This window comes from Styela clava, chromosome 1 (assembly GCF_964204865.1).
Source record: "Styela clava chromosome 1, kaStyClav1.hap1.2, whole genome shotgun sequence".
Lineage (NCBI taxonomy): Eukaryota > Metazoa > Chordata > Ascidiacea > Stolidobranchia > Styelidae > Styela > Styela clava.
In genome coordinates, this window is record NC_135250.1 from 4,642,199 (window position 1) to 4,659,368 (window position 17,170).

Sequence of the window (17,170 nt, forward strand, 5' to 3'; positions counted from 1 at the left end):
ATCAACTATTTATTCGATCTATACAAAAATCGATTATTTCACGATGTAATGAAGAGCCCTTAACTTTTCATACAATATATCCCATCCGAAGGTTTCATTCAAACATCGTCGGAGTTTTTACTACTGAATCTAGTAAGTTTATGCATCTGGAAACAAATAACTGGCTGACTAATCCGATACCCAACATGGGCTGGTAACGGGATGAGAGGCCGTGGTTCGTCATATGACTAAGCCGTTTTGTCGGCTCTCCTATCTCCCGGGGTAAATATGTAAATCCTATCCTAGTATCTTTCCTGTCACTATAACTAAAATAAAATAATCTTTCACCCACTATGAAATACATCACGTTGTCTCCGTAAATCATTTTAACACACAACACAGCGCATCTAAAAATGAAAAACCATTTTTTCTAACTCAATTCCGATACTGTGAAAGCGTAATCACTCAGACAATAGACTTATAGTTTTTAGTAAGAACAAGACCAGGCGGAAAACCAACATAAAATTTTATCTCCCACAACCGCGGATGGATCGACGAAACCATTCACATGTTTTCAAGGGTACTTATGTAACAAAGTAAATACAAGCGCGAGGAAATTTCTGTTTAGAAAGAATTGTTCTTTGGAAAGTGATTCTGATGAGCATACCAACGCCATGTGCTGGTCGATGACACATTGGGAACCGCTATACAAGGATATCAAGGAAAACAAAAACACGTTGCTCAACAAGTGAGGGGGCGTGATTCAATCAAGTCTGATATACTGTTATACCAAGTTTAATTAAAAAAAAAACTTGTTCAGAATGTGGTATTTGACAGACCAACGCCCTTTCATTTGAACGAACAATCAATAACATAGTTAACTTTGATTTTAAACATAAGAACTTGTATTGTGAAGTTCTCTACATTTTAAGTACTTCCCATTCGAAATATATATTTCTGGTTGATGTCAGAATAATTACGTTGTTCCCAAAAATTTCAGAAAAACAATGCATAGCGGCGTTTTCTACAAAGCTTTATTTTCTGCTCACTTTATTTACTGTACTCTAATAGTACATCATTTGCAAAGCAAATGTCAATTTCAAATATTCCGGTGAGCTGCATGGGATTCGTTTTTTTGTGTGCTATGACGTCATCAAAATTTGCCACTATGTGGTGCCACGTGTCCATATATTTGAGCATAGCTCTCTTGTTGCTTTTGTAACACTGTAAATATTGTTCATAAGATGTAACTTTAACGTCACACTTACATGGCCCGCCAGTCTAGATGGGAAAAATTCCTGGCCTCTGCTTCAAAAACCTGCGGGGAGATTGCTGGACTTCTCGCCGCCGTAGAGTGGTTCACGTAACCGCTGGTCGGTTACGGCTTCCTCTACCATCAAGTCCATGCTTCCGAAAACAAATAACTGGCTAACTTATCCCATACCCGACCTGGACTGATAACCGGACGAGAGGCAGTGTTTCGCCATATGATTAAGCCGTCTTATCGGCTCTCCTCTCACCGGGATAAATATGTAAATCTTTTTCGGCAGCGAGTGTTCTTTAATCCATATATTTGTAGGAAAAGCACATACACGTCTCACATTTTAATTTGAATTTATAAGATATTGCCCGATGTCACATCGTGTTTTTGTTTTATTGTGTTTTGACTGTTTTGGGGGGACGGGCACGTACTTGTACGTATTTGACTTTATTATTAGGTTATGCCCGTCCTTCAGGTCCTCTGTATTTTGTTTGCCCTTTGTTTGTTGTTGTTTTGTTTTTTGTTTGTATCAGAGTGACCAAATAAAATTGATTGATTGATTCCTATCCTTGCCCAGTTTAGCATGAATCGAATGAACATCTCAAATTGTTTCCTGGTGACTATTTATATAGAGACAACTGTTAACCCACTAGATCTCTAAAAAGCTTATTACCGTGGCGTGGATATTTGATTCGAAGTTTCTGTCAGTACTGGTACCGGTATGTCCCGATCAACAGCCCCATTTAGTGGATGCCTTGAAGTTCTGGCTTGATTGACAGTTGCCGGTATTGTTTCATTTTCGTCTTCAAGCCGGGGTTCGATTTTCACAGTCTCATATCGAAAATCAAACTTCTATACAGCCGTTGTGACAGCATAAACTTGATCTGGTGAGTACAGTAGTATTACTTTTGTCATTACGATTATCACTGTATCAAAATATGCAATAGCAGAATAGTCCTGTAGTGTTTCAGCTGCAGTCTTGGGTTTTGAACCAGACAATTTCAAGAATTCTGATTCTCTAGGCTATATTGCTTGGTCGCTTAAAATAAGTTTTTAATGGATTAGGAAAACTGGGCTATACCGGTATTGAATAAGCCTAAAAGCTAGTATGAGTACTCTACTAGTATCCTAACTTGGTAGCTACTGGTACCGCAACTTTTATTGAACTTAAATTAGCAGTATCAACAAGTACAACTGAAGTTATTGCAGTAGACTAGGTACGGTACCGTACCTACCAGTATTAGGTTGAGATAGGATTTTCATATTTATCCCTGAAAGCAAAAGAGCGGACAGTATGGTACAGCTTGATCATATTGCAGCCGGTAGCCAGCTGAATACGGTAGCTACCGGTACCGTACATGAACCACTCTTCGACGGCAAGTCCAGCAATTCTGTCACACATAGACTACATACATATTCCCGAATCCCTCACTGGATTCGATCCTGTCAACCAGCGCCAAGTAACTGGTTCTAATGCTCAGCACAATGCATCAACGGCCGAGATGACATTTTTCGGCCTATTTAGTGCCACAGTTATTACAGTATTATGTCATATGTAGGCCCCGAGACCTGAAGACTCCTACCGGTATCTGTTAGTTCCGTAGAGATTATTTCATTTACTTTTTTTCAACATGCTTGCGAAGTGTTTTATGGACTAAAATGGCATTAAAGTTTACTTCAGCATCATTCATGAACTCAACTCTTGGTAAAATATTGCAAAATATCGTTTGTAAATGTTTTTTGTCTCGACTATATAATTCCCAAGTTCTTGTCACACATTTTATCCTTGATCATTTATCCTTGTCCGAAAGACAACTTTGACTGTGTCACTGTGAAATCACCACAAATTACTGATTATTGTATTAGATGTATACTGGTATAGCATGGTTGATATCATAATGTAAAAATGTTGTAGCCGTTATAAGCCTAGTTTTCATTTTATTCATTGAAAAATAAATATTTGTAGTATCGAGGCAGCATGCATTGTCAAGTTGTACAGTTTGTTTATATCTTCAAATTCATTTATGTTTATATCAAATTTTTTTTATAAATTTCGATTTTATTCCAAACTAGAATCTTTTTTGAAATATTCCTACTATATTTACATGACTAGGTCCATCAACACTACTGAGCACGCAAGACACACAGAAAAATGGATATCATTCGACCACCATTGTACCACATACATCAGGTTCCACGACCTATGTTGACCAACCCAACAATAGTACATTTGTTAGTATTATCGAGACTACACTTCCCACAAATCTGCCGCCACAAGGATCGTCATTAGTTCTTCTGTATGTTTTTCTTCCGGTCATTATTATACTGTTGTTTGGAGGAGCTGTTTTAGCGTTCAAATATTCAAAAAGAAGATCTGGGTAATTTTTATTTCAACCTATTTTGTAAATTGATCCAGAAACAAATACCAACTGTTGATTTGTATCTGTATGGGAGAAGAATTTCTTATTTCAAACTCACAGAGTAAAAATTTTCTAAATTTGAAGCTGGATTTGCGTAGATATAGCAGAAAAGGTTTACAAATATCAGGTAATTGGGCGCTCCAGAAGTATGTGTATGAATATAGAGGTAACTAATTTTGTTCGCCTACTTAACATCATGTTGTGTAAAGGGACTGAAACCTATGGACAAGGGAGGATATTCACGTGGCTAACAAAGACAGTCCCCGAACTCGTTATAGAACTAAAATAAGAAAAATCTGAATAAAATTATGCCCTAACCCTAACCTGGTACACACACTATGGGAGTACCAAAATTTCCTTGATGTAACGGAAAAGGTTTACTCATATCAAAGTCAATTTTGTTATTCTGATGTTCTTTTTCTAATTTGGGGTTTGTGCATGCTGTCAGACAGTGACGTAGCCATGGGTGTGGTTTTGGGGGTTGGAATTGGAACCCCCCTCTTTTGAAATGTAACTGTATCATACGAAGCAATTTTTCGTAACATAAAATGCTTTTAGGCCGTCAAGACTCTTGGAAATCACCCAGGTTTTCCGTACTCGCAAGCTTTTAGAGTCTAACTTGGCAATTAGAATTCCAGAACCCCCCTCCCCCCTCGAAAATTCCTCGCTACGCCCCTGTTGTTGGATGGTCGGGTGGAATTTTTTTAGCTTATCAGGCTTGGGTTTACCCTTAACTCTTTTGTTCCGTATGACATATATATTCGTACTACCATCCTTGGTCATAATAGTTATTTTCGGACTATTTTACGTTTATGTTCATGTTTTGTGAAGTATTCCGCACTAACTAAATCATTTTGAGCATCCAAATATGATCCGTGCTTGATCTGTTAACATTTTGTTTTTTTGTAAATTTTTTATTTTACTACTAAGTGAATTTTATTTGTGTAGGTATTACAAAGCTTAGAGATACACGAAAGTATTTGTCATTACTTCAAAAATAAGTCATTTGAACGAGCGGGAAACAATTTCGCGCACATAATAAACAAAGATTTCAGACAACTATCGTGGACATGCTCTCACTTATCATTGAATATTTCGCGTTTCGCTTCGCTTGCGAAGCTGAGTCTGGTTTTTCTGCAAAGGTGACGTAACTCTCTTTCAGAAGAGCGCTTGGAATTTCGTTTCTTTGTAACACGTGTTCATCGAAGCGATAAGAGTGTGAAACGTTCTCTCAAAATTTTTTGAAATTTCTCTCTTCTCACACCCGTAGGGTCGAACGGTTTTGCCTACGTCATTTGGGCGCGTTTTAGTAGGAAGACGCGAAAATAAGCTTTTTAAAGAGATATTGGGGATGTTCCTTGTACGTTTGGTTAACTGGTCATTACATATTATAAAATGGTACATAAAGTCGATTGTATACAGCGGAAAAAAAGGGTTAAGTAGTGAAGTTTTTAGTACGATTAATATTTACCCATCTCTTTATTATATTACTATTATCAAGATATCTCTTAAATGTGATTAATATATTTCCCATTCTCTGCAGAGTGAAAAGACTGCGACGCCAACTCGTACCACTGAGACAATATGATGTGAACACTGATGTGGAACAAGATGATAATTTGCTCGAAGTTAAGGTAAAATTTCAGTAATATTGTTAAGTATACATACAGTAGGCTAGGATGTATAGTTGGTGAACTTTTCTTACAAGGCATGTCTGTCATATCTAATATGAATTGGATAGTTTCATCGTGTTCATCAGTTCATGCATTTACTGTACAGCAGTATAGTTTCAGTTCTACCTGATTCACAATATTTGAATGCAGGATTAGGCTATGTTAAAGATTGTTACTGTACAGGCAGGCAGTCACACAGTATGTTTTTTTTGTAATATTAACATTCGCATAGAAAATTCTGGTTCCAAATTGTACTCTACATGGTACAGTGTAACTACCGTAAATATTGAAAACAATAATTCTGCACTGGGATTTATCATAATTTGGTACTCCTGTAGTGTGTGTACTAGATTAGGGTTGGGGTTGTATTCCGATTTTCCTTATTTTAAGTTCTATTACGACTTCGGGGACTGTCTGTGTGAGCCAAGTGAATATACCCCCTGCCCATAGGTTTCAATTCCTTTACACAACTTGGTATAAAATAAGGCGAACAAAATAAGTTACCTCCATATTGGTACTCACACTTCCGGAGCGCCAAAAATTTTGCAGAAACTTGCTTCCATATTCTTAAATAATCGTATATTTCACTGATACCAGATAATAGGTTGGGTTGATCATTATTATTGGCGTTACAGAAGTTACTGTAACTTATCGCGATTTGTTGGCTATTCATTCAATATAATCTCCATCCCCTTCAATTTGTTCATTGATTAGAAATCCCATAGGATCGAAGCATTGTATATTGATCTCTGTATATATCGACCAATTGGACAATATGACATTCTTTGTCAAAATCAATACTGCATTTTTCACTGTTTTGGAGATATGTCTTGAGGTGCAAATGTTAGGCAAATGCTAAATAGCTGCATAATGACGATTTTCAGTCTGTGGAATTTTAAACTATATAATTTTACTTAATAATTAGTATGAGAATTCACCAGATATTTGTTCCAGATGCATGTACATGTTGATTCAACATAACACAGTATTCCTAAACTGCGGTTATACATGTCGCACATCCGTGTCTTAGGCCAGTAAGGTCTTGAACATGTAAACCCTCTCTGTTAAACTGTTTACGGTAATTATAGACTTAAAAGTCTACACTTCAAACAAGGCTCGCGACAAGCAGCCAATGAAAAGTAAAAAGCTAGTAATCTTAGAAGGGTTTTGACCTGTCACTTGCCAACCTATCAGCTTCAACACTACAGCCCAGCTGTTTTCGGATGAGGGTAACCTCAATGAAACATTCAAGTGGGTTCCAGGAATGCCTGTGCGCTGTGTAGTTTAATCATCTTTTCTTGTCTGGATTGTATAAACTATGAATATATACAGAAAAAATCGTAATCCTGGCAATTACCTTTAAAGTGTAGCAACTTTGATATTAGTGGCAATCCTAATGTGTTTAATTATAGTTAGTTCATATTATCAGATTTGACTGTAATTTACCGGCGAAACACTAGGTTGCCACCGAATCCTGGTTGGAAAACAATGTTCTCATCACCTAACTAAAACATTCTTGTAAAGTGTCAATTTAGTCGGAGCAGTTTATTATGGGATTTGTATTTTAAAAAGGGTACTCCTGATCCTGAAGTATGTGCACCAAGATGTCGCATAACCTGAACCCTGACCTGGTACACAACTTGAGTTCAGGTTGTGCGCCATCTTGGTGCGCATACTTCAGGAGGTCTTTACTAAGTAACATATATTATGTATTCAAATTTCCAGATGACTGAACCATGCTGCAACGATCCACTCCTTGCCTTCAAACCAAATGAAAGACCCAACAATCTGGATGTTTAGGGGGCAAGCCTTTTACACAACGATCATAAAAACAAATGTGGTGCAGAGCAAAATATTTCATGGCTGGATTTTTTGGGCTGAACTAATGAGAACTTCCATTTTATTTATCATTTGTATAGTCTAAATATATTTGTTTCGTACATTTCATGTTGGCAGTAATAAAATTTTCTTGATACCGAAACTGGAGTGGATGCTACCAAACACGCCAAAATTCCTTGTTCAATTAATTCTTGAAAAATGAAGGGAGCAGATCTTGGTTATAGACGGGGCTGCCATAACGTCCTTGATACTTATTTCTAAGAAACGTCCTTATTTTGACATTTGTACTTATTTTTTTTTCATGTTAGGCATAGAGGTTCTATTATCACGCACTTAGATTGGTAAATTCGAATGATTGATTCGCTAGAAATGATATTAGAACCTCACTGATTGCTACGCGCACTCATGACATAACAGCAAATTAATTGCCACAATGACAAAACGATAACCTACCGACAATGAATAAGTTTGTGCAACTTGAATCAAAATACACATTAGAAGTGAGATGGAACGGATAGACTGCTGGAGCGAATATTTTCTAGTGCAAAGTATGATTAGACACGGGTCGCACCGGCATGAATACATTTTGTTTATTTCATTCTTCGTTATCTAAATATTATGTTTCCCCTGATGTCCTTATTTTGGGGTTCGTATTGATGACAGCCCTGGTTATAGAGAAAACATTTCCATTTCAGTAGCAGGGACATATTTCAAACTGTCATTTCCGCCAGTAGCGTTTTACCCCTAGCCGAAGGGATTGGTTGCAACTTCTCGAAGTTTAGCATACTGGCAGTGGCAGTTATTCGATGGATTTTCGACCTCTCATGGAGGAGTTACCACGCAATAGGTTCAGACTAAGTATTTCTCATCGGTAACTAACTTCTTTGTGTGTGACTCCTGGTCGGCTATCATTTCGACAATGGAAATGGTTGCCCGTTTGTGAAGGTTGGGAAAGCCACAAGTCAAGTTAATTTTTTCCAACGAGCAAAAAAATAATCGCATACAGCGTTCAGAAAGAGAGAGATAATCATACAATTTTACTGAGGAAGGAAAGTCGCGAGGAGCCAAAGCTGGTTATCGAGCAATGACACCCAAGGCTCTAATGTCTAATTAAAAGATTGAGAATTTTATTTACGGAACTACCGTCATTGTTGGTGAGCACCGTGTTATTTTTGAAATATATAATAATAATATTATTATTAATATATAATATATTATTTCTGAAATATATAACTAATATATATCTAGAGAGGTTCCCGTACATTTGAACTCACGACAATTGCACCTGCATACTATTGCACCTACAGGGAGTCCTCGGGTTACGACGGCCGCGACTTACGATGTTTCGAGGTTACAAACGCACTTTACGAACATATAAAGATATAAAAGATAATACTGTACTGTAATATCTAAGCCTATAAACTGGATCATTGTGATCAAGAAAATCAGTGCTCTGGGCTCATTGGTTTTCGTTATTTACATCGTAAATGACGTGACCAATTGCGAACTATTACGATCATGAACGAATAATCACTAAACTTTAGTCGCATGGTACAGTACTGTAAACAGTTTCAGTGATACTTTACGTCATTTTGGTTGTTTAAGCCGGTTTTTTCGTAACTTGTTTGATCGTTTTTTTTTTTACTTTTGCCCTTTGTTATGGACTCAAAGCAAAAAAAGATGTTACTGAAGTTAGGAAAAGAAAGGCCATCAGCATGAAAGTGAAATCAGACATTATTAAGCGATCTAAAAACGGTGAAACACCAGCGAACATTGGTAGGTTGCTTGACCTTAGTCGTTCGACTGTGGCTACAATTCTTAAAGATAAAGAGCGCATCATTGAACATGTGAAAGGATCTTTGTGACGATTATTTGTACATTTTATTAGTGTACATTAGTGTACCATACTTACAGTACGATGTGTATAGAGTGATTCATGCACTGTACCACTGTACAGTATAATGTTTCGACTTACACTGAAATTCGGGTTACACCGAGTCTCAGTAACGGAACTGCGTCGTAAGTCGAGGACTCTCTGTATAGGTATTTTTTGTTCTACGGATATTTGAACCCATATTAACCCTAACCCATGGGTTTTAGCACCCACATATAGATTGAACCCGCGGATATACACATGGGTTCAAATGTACGGTCACCATCTAGAGATTGTCTTCAAGAGCCATCACACCGCAGACATACCGAAGATATTCAACTGGTTGTCGATTAGCATTTACTATATACGGTAATTACAGAAGCTTGTGGCATTTCCGTGATGCCCACAACTTCGCTCAGAGTTGAGTTGAGTTCTTTTCACTCCTGGCTGAGTGCGCGTGACCTTCAGCAAATTATCTTAAAAACAAATTTACCCAAACGTGACAATTTGCGTGCCGGTATCGAAACCTGACACTACGTTAATATTTGTCACATGTGCAAGTGATGCAAATATATATCTCTACGCAAATTAAAGCCGCCTACTTGAATAACTTTTTATCAGTCACTCTACGTCACAGACATCATTGGTTTCTGAGTGAATCATCTAAAACCAATCAACAACTACGCTTTCTTCATAATGGCGACAGTTGTAGGGTAATTGTTGTGGTAACAGGTAACATAAACAATAAGAATTAATGTTTTTCCTCGCAATACTGGTGCAGTATTTCTGCTGGGGTAGCCATTTCATCGATTCAACGCAAATATACATATATATATACATTACGAATTAGTACCAAGCGTGACTTTTGCAGTTATGTAATGATGGTGGATAATGTTTCCCATGCTTATAGTTAGTCAGACTACACATATCGTACGAAAATGACTAAACCAAAAGTACCCACGGCCTAAGAATTTGTATATATATACTCACTTCACATATCGAGTATGTAAAACATATCGAGGACAACTTCTCAAAGTTTTATGCTTATTTTTCAAATTCAAAATGGTCCTAACGGTACAAATACAACTCGGAATATTTATTTTTGGTAAGTAAAAGCTTGAAATGTGATTTTTTCACGTTTTCGACATGTCGGATGAAACAGATTGTTTGTTGCTAATGAATGATCAACAAAGCAAGTTTTAGAAGTTAGGAAAACCCATTGCTGTCCGATGTCATAATGCTGTATGGAATATATAGATAGGGAGGTTAAACCCTATTATGAAAAGCAAACAGCAGATTTTGCTAAAGTTGGCGGACATTTCATTTTTGTAAGTTGATAAATTTGTTTTTATTGCAGTTCTTTTCTCCGATACTAATGGTTGCTCGGTGCCAGGCGAAAAAGAGTTTGAATCAAATTCTGGCAACATAGTTTTTGATCGAAAACAACCGTACCAGTACGAGAACTGTGAATGGGTCTTTCCGACTTCCGTTGAAGATCATAACACCGTACTTGTGGTCCTGTACAACAATGTAGAGATAAAACGAACATTCGGGCAGAGGTGCACTGGAGAAATATGGTTGCAACATAAAGGAAGCTCCTCTTTATCATGTAATTTGCATTTTAAGTATATTAGTTATAGGTGATACATTTATAGGTCATACAGTTATAGGTGATGTTAGAAAAGTAACAACGTGGCATAGGGTATGCGTAGCTTTATCGACCACTATATGGTGCAACAACAATGCTGTAAGCTAAAAATTGAACAAACTACTCAAGATACAAGGGTTGTTTGTTTTTAAAACTAAAAAAATAGTATTTTTACGAGCCAGAATCGATTTCGATTTTACAGTAATCGGTAACTTATTTCTCCACCATACAGCAAATATATTGTACACGCACGGAGTACTTCGGCATAAAATATTATTAGTGTATACTATAGAAAATATTCATGGCTGTTGTAAAAGTTAGAATGTCATGAAATGCTACTTTATCACATGAAGGCACGGTGAAAATATTTTACGTTGTGAAATTTTTGATTTGAATATTTCATTTGCAGACATGCTAAAAGGGGATCGATGTGGCTCAATTAAAAACGTATGTCACATTTACTGGAAATCTTCTTCGCGATGTCGATATGATAAGATTTTGAGACAAATAACAAGAAAATATCCTGACTGTTCTGTATGGCTGACAACAGACGAGAAGCCTGTGAATAAAATACGATTTCGCAGCGAATACAGATCCGAAATAAACTTCAATATTTCATTTGAAATTTTAACCTGCGCGGAAAAGACCAAAGTGGGTGAGTAATTTCCTTACTGCTGTATATAAAATCGCCACAATCTTTTGTTGTGTCATAGTATTAAGCTGCCAAAGTTATTCATTCACATATTATCATGAAGTTGAATTGGGTTAGTCTAGCTAGGAATTCTAAGAAATCACTGATTTACTCTAATCATCAAAGTGAGCATTCCAATAATCGTAAACATAATATGCTCACCTGATATATCGATGTAACAAACTATAGATATATGTGGTGTGGTCTATGATCGTTATACAGTAATTTCTGGACGGATAAGTCCATGGAAATTGCCAATTCTTTCTGATAGCATAATATATTGAATGTAGCTTTATTATCTATATTTCAGGTCCTGAAGAGGTAACGGACAGAGGGATCTCGCGGGTGACGGAGACATCACAATTTTCCACGCCGTCGATATTTTCGAGCACGCTTGAAGAAGGTAATCGATTTTTTTAATCTAGTCGATAGCAAGAAATCTCTCCTACACGTTTTAAATGATTATGTTTAGCAGTATTTTTCATATACGTGTCATTTATAAGCAAATGAATATCGGTATCATATTTTGTATATTTGAAAAACTCGTAATCCTTTACTTTGTAACTTCTTTTCGATAAATGAAAATAAAAGACATCCCCCCAAAATAAGCCCTAGTGTTATTTTCGGAAGAAAAATGAAATAAGACCCTGTATTTTATTCGGGGAAACACGATAACTATTATGGTGTCATGTGATCAAGATATTATACGCGCATTTGTGTACAGTTCTCAGAATTGGGGCGTTTTGGATCTATGGTTAGCACATTGGAAGATGTTGGCGATCAATTAGAAATCCTGTCTAGCTCAAGTCTTTGTAATCTTAAATCTAAACAAATTAGAAAAAGCTATTTAGACCTGACGAATCCCGGTCTCAAAATCTAGCGGATTCCAAGGCTGATTATTGCTCAAATTCAAATGTATGCTGCGAAAATCAGTAGACTGTTTGGATAGGGAAAATTTGCGAAACCGCTATAAAATAATTTTAAGACAATTTAGTGTTTACCGTATATATATGTCAATAGCTAATAGGACGTCCTATTGTGGGATTTTTTTACCACTGAAGGTATGGTTTCATCTAAAAAATGGTTATTTTTAAAAATCAATACTTATATTGATTTCACAACTGCCAGGCAGATTCAGATATTCGTCAAATACAGATAAATGAATATATATACATCTCAATTGGAAAAACAGAGATAACATCGATTAGTACAATTTTAGACCATCCGTCTCTATTCCCAAATTATAAAAAAATAATGAAATAAGAGCACTATGTGGTTTGAATCACTTTAATAATTCAACTTCATAATGTTTTCTTCAGAAGCAACATCATATAATACAGTCACCTTTGACTCACAGAAAAGTAAGAATTTGAGGTCATCGCACCGGACATTAGCAATCTTGGTATCGCTGTTATCTTTCTGTCTACTTGTTGCGAGTGGAATAATTCTGTGGCTGTATTTCAGGTATGTTATGGTGTTTTATATTACATTAAACTAATCGATGAAATATTAATTTTTCGCGACTCTGGGTCAGTTTTATTGCGCGGAAACCGCGAGACCAATAGATTTGAAGAATAGTGCCTATAGATAAATCATGGGTTATGTTACGATTGTAAATAAGAATTCTTTCTAACGCCGGATTTCCTTCGTGAATAAATAAACACGAAGAGGAGAACAATAAAACGTATCATATTTAAAATAGCAGACATTCGCTTCGAACGAGGCTTTGGCCTTCGATATGGAGAAATCCCGAATTCGTCGTTTCACTCAACCAATTTATTACGCCCGGAGTCGTGGGATGTAGCCTACGTGGAGTAATACCTTAAAATCTTTAAACTGTAATTCAGTTTTTTTGTGATCATATTGAGAAAAAAATGATTTTTATTTTATTTCATTAAGACAAAAAAGAATTCTACAGAAAAGTGACGCAACCACAAGCCGATACAACAAAACAGCCAAACGTGATGATTACGCGTCTTCAGAATTCGGTCATCCGAATGTAACGTACACTGGGGACCAGAATGAAACTGCGGAAACAGTTTACAATGAATTATATGGGCAGAATTTTGTCGGACCTGATCAAGACGAACCAACCTATTCAGTAGTGGACAAAGGCAGATCACTTAAATGAATATTGTGATGTCATTGTGAGAGAATTCCTCGTTATCGCAGTGTGGTTCACAAAATTATTGATCGGCTACGGATTCTCTTCTCATTGACGTCCAATGGTTAGCTTAGCAATGATTAAATGGGTATAGCTATTACATACTTTACCTGGAATGTTACCTGACCGTTGTCAGCCATGTGATTAAGCCGTCGTATATGATTTCCTTTGACCCCGGAAGTAGAAAAATCCTAACGTAATCTCGGCGTTAAATGCACATTGTCAAGCAGGGTCAAAGTTGTGCAAAAGTTAGAACTAGCTATGACTCCTAGTTGAAAAACTTTGACTGCAACTCCGAGTTGAGAAATTTTTGAATCCGACTTTGACTGTCGACAACAGCCTTAAACTCCGAGGAAATTAATTTCTGACAAAAACTTCAGCCTATACCAGCTATCTTCAAGAACGACGCGAAGTAAACTGAATGATTGTAGAGTTAATATAAAAAAAATTGACTTTTTTACCAGCTTTGAAAGTCTGAAACCCCGACTTCATAGAGTGTAGAAATGCGACTCCCACTCTAGTAAGAACATGCCAAACTCAGACTCCGCTGACCTGGAGGTAATTAATTAATCCCAATGACAGACATTTTTAACTCAAAGACTTGAATTAGATTCATTAATGGCAAATTCAAGACTTACTATCGTCAATGAAATTCCATTAAAATTCAAGCAATGCTTATTTGCTTAATTCAAGCTAAAATGCTAAATCGACACACCCTGTTACAACTTCTTTAAATAAAATTTGATTTCTAAGTGTAGTAGTTTAGGGTTCAGGCTGAGCCCGTTTCTAACCTCATCAACACTTAATCGTTACACAAAAGGGAAAATGTCAATCTTTGTGAGTGCCTCTAGGGCATTTGGCCGTCAAGGATTTACACACTAACAAATCTCTCTTAATTAAAGCAATTACCTCGAAAACATTTAAGAGAATAATTGTTATCGAAACCTATTTTAAAATTTAATATGGAATTACATTCGCAAATTAGTTGTTTATGTTGACTGGGGAAAATAATTGTTTTTCCAATCAACGTAGGAGTTCATCCATGTGTCCGCCGGTTGAAAACAATGGCCAAGGTAAGATAGTCATGTAAACCAATATATAGGGTGTCCATAAAGTCTTAAAATGGGAATTTGTCGATACCATATATTGTTTTGGCCCTCACAGATGTATTAAATGAAGTAAAAATACTTGAACAATTCCTGACAACAAACAAACCTGGTTAAAATATATTGAGAATTGTGACTTCATAACAAAATTGGAATTGTAAAGGGGCTTTATGGACACCCATATAAGTCGGTATTAGTTTTACCTGTCGAGCTGGGATCGGATTGGAAATGAGCAAACAAAATGACATCTATTTTTCAAGGTTTTGTATATTCTGTACTGTATAGTTAGGCGAACGGGCACATTATCGAGTCATAACACATCGAAAGTACATGTGTTTAAAAAAAAAACAAGCCTAATATTTACCGATTTTCCTAACCACGAATGTTCATCGCACCGTTCTCTGTTCAATGCTATATGGTTTGTATGCAGGGGTAGGATTCAGCCGGTTCGCACCGGTTGTATAGAATCGTCTCACGTAATTTTATTAGATCAGTGAACCGGTTAGCATTACTGGTTACTATCAATGTCATTTTAAGTAACAGAACCGGATTAAAAATATGGCTTTCGTGATGGGACCGGCTGACAAAAAATTTGAATCTCACCACTGTTTGTACATATATTGAGAGCGTGGGCCATATACATATGTACATACACCGAGGGTCCGAGTCCCTAAATCATAAAAATAAAAGACAAAAAGGGAGAGAAAAATCAGCACGTCGTGGCATGTATACAAAAGTATTGTATCCTCGAACTTCGTCAAAATCTTTTAATTGCCGTCCCTTACATTACACAGCCGGAGGGTAAATTAAGTTTATTTTTGTGTCCGCGTCGTGACAGGCGCCGCATTAGTATTAATTTGCCTTCGAGTTAAGGATACGGAATATAGATCAAGTTAAGCGCGATTATTTCGAATTTTATGTCTGTTCAAAACCACGTTGTCCAACAGGGGAAAAATTTTGTCGTTTTTGTGGAGGAAATTTGGCTTTTTATTTTTCTGTAATATTACCAAGATTCTTTAGTTCTTTATTTTTAATGTAATACTTGTTCAAGGACAAATTATAAACCACTTAAACTGTACAAAAGCGTGAGTGCGACTTTTGCATAACATTAGCAAAGGATCCATTAAAGATTGAATAAATAAAATAGTTTTTATGCAAAGTGAGGAAGAAATAAAGAGTTCCAAAATGGCAAACCACTGGTTTAGAACAATCGAAAAATGAGACAATTGAATAGTAATACCAGATATTCAAATTTGAATACAGTTTAAAATAAAACAGTAGAACTACTAAAAGAGAATATTATGAACATAATTTAGGCAAGGGTTCAAATAGCACACCGTCCGTCCTCCTTTTTGAAGAGAGAGAAAGTGTTAGTACAATTCATCCCGTCAAGACTGATTTTGATCGCTTCACCAGGGAGCTATTATTCTGTAACCCCAAATTGTGCCCTCCAATGTGATAAAGATATATGGTCCAAGCCAAACGTTAGAAGAAGCACTTGTAGACACCGCAAAAAACATGGGGTAGGTTTGCGTTTCGAATTAATGGCGGAACATGCAAATGTTATTCCTACAGCGAGCCAGATCACAACGCTTAGGCTAAATAATATTACAATAACTCCGCTCTTTACGAGATTCTAGACAAGATGCACCGATGTATAGATAGATTTCGTTAACGAATCGGGTATGAAAAGAAAAGTTGTTGTTGAACTACCTTTAATTGCTTCAAATCGATTCGCTTCCCGGAACGTGCGACGGCGACGCAAAATACTTTCATGGAAGTCGATTGTTACGTGACAAGAATACGCCAGTTTGTTTATACTATTGTAAACAACGGACGAAAACGTTGTACGGTTGTTCAAAATATAAACAAATAGTGATAAATCAGAGAATAGAAAGTTATTGTTAGAAAGGCATGCATAGCATGGTGGTATAATTAGAAAAACAAAACATTATCTCGTCAGTTCAAATGCACTATTATGGTTTTAAATGATTAGAGAGCTGGACTATACCAACGGTGGGCAAACCGGGGCTGGCAGAAGTTTTTGTGCGGCTCTTCTGGCTGGCAATATTTATTTATATATTATCCAAATTTAACTAAGAGAAACTGTAGCGTTACAATTTTTTTTCCAATAAGCGGTTGAAGAATATATACTTCGCAATATTGTTATTATACGTTTGTGTAAAGTTCTTTTCAGTTCACGACATTCTAATATTATTAATTTCAAAAATTATGCGGCTCTCACATATTTCTGACTTGTTGCTTGCCCACCCCTGGACTATACTATGCACCAAATTGGACCAGTTTCGTCAGGGGTTATCAAACTTGTGTTATGGGGCTCGTGAATAGGTTGACTATTATTTACCGAGCCGCACAATAAATTTATAAAAATAAAATTTATTGTTACTTACTGATTAATGTTCCGAAATATATTAAAATTACTTTATTTAATGACTCGGATGTATTTATTGTTTCTTTATACAGTTACAAAAATTAGCCAAGTCCGTATTTTAGGA

The 17,170-nt window shown here is 36.4% G+C and overlaps 3 protein-coding genes across 5 annotated transcripts in view; 2 read left to right on the top strand and 1 right to left on the bottom strand.

The window, feature by feature from the left end:
- LOC120325375 (GLIPR1-like protein 1) overlaps positions 1-17,170 on the bottom strand; it is a 203,947-nt gene that overhangs the window by 44,749 nt on the left and 142,028 nt on the right. The window lies entirely within an intron of this gene.
- LOC120344362 (uncharacterized) lies at positions 1,979-7,314 on the top strand. Its single transcript, XM_039413556.2, has 5 exons — positions 1,979-2,127; positions 2,884-2,945; positions 3,354-3,618; positions 5,204-5,294; positions 7,059-7,314. The coding sequence occupies exons 2-5, from the start codon at positions 2,900-2,902 to the stop codon at positions 7,131-7,133; spliced, it is 477 nt and encodes a 158-aa protein (XP_039269490.2). The 5' UTR covers positions 1,979-2,127; positions 2,884-2,899; the 3' UTR covers positions 7,134-7,314.
- On the top strand, positions 8,769-16,020 carry LOC120345999 (uncharacterized). Of its 2 annotated transcripts, none has more exons than XM_078117282.1 (6): positions 8,769-8,948; positions 10,403-10,654; positions 11,103-11,348; positions 11,695-11,787; positions 12,704-12,848; positions 13,284-16,020. In XM_078117282.1, the coding sequence occupies exons 1-6, from the start codon at positions 8,888-8,890 to the stop codon at positions 13,513-13,515; spliced, it is 1,029 nt and encodes a 342-aa protein (XP_077973408.1). In that variant the 5' UTR covers positions 8,769-8,887; the 3' UTR covers positions 13,516-16,020. The 2 variants fall into 2 exon arrangements, with proteins under 2 accessions (XP_077973408.1, XP_039271562.2); XM_039415628.2 differs by lacking the exon at positions 8,769-8,948 and adding an exon at positions 9,780-10,150 and having other exon boundaries at positions 13,284-16,018.

Coding starts and splice junctions, on each gene's coding strand:
- LOC120345999 (XM_078117282.1), top strand. CDS start 8,888: ATGAAAGTGAAATCAGACATTATTAAGCGATCTAAAAACGGTGAAACA. Junction 8,949..10,402: donor TGAAACACCAGCGAACATTG/GTAGGTTGCTTG, acceptor TTTTTATTGCAG/TTCTTTTCTCCGATACTAAT. Junction 11,788..12,703: donor TTCGAGCACGCTTGAAGAAG/GTAATCGATTTT, acceptor TGTTTTCTTCAG/AAGCAACATCATATAATACA.
- LOC120344362 (XM_039413556.2), top strand. CDS start 2,900: ATGGCATTAAAGTTTACTTCAGCATCATTCATGAACTCAACTCTTG. Junction 2,946..3,353: donor ATTCATGAACTCAACTCTTG/GTAAAATATTGC, acceptor TTACATGACTAG/GTCCATCAACACTACTGAGC. Junction 3,619..5,203: donor TATTCAAAAAGAAGATCTGG/GTAATTTTTATT, acceptor CATTCTCTGCAG/AGTGAAAAGACTGCGACGCC.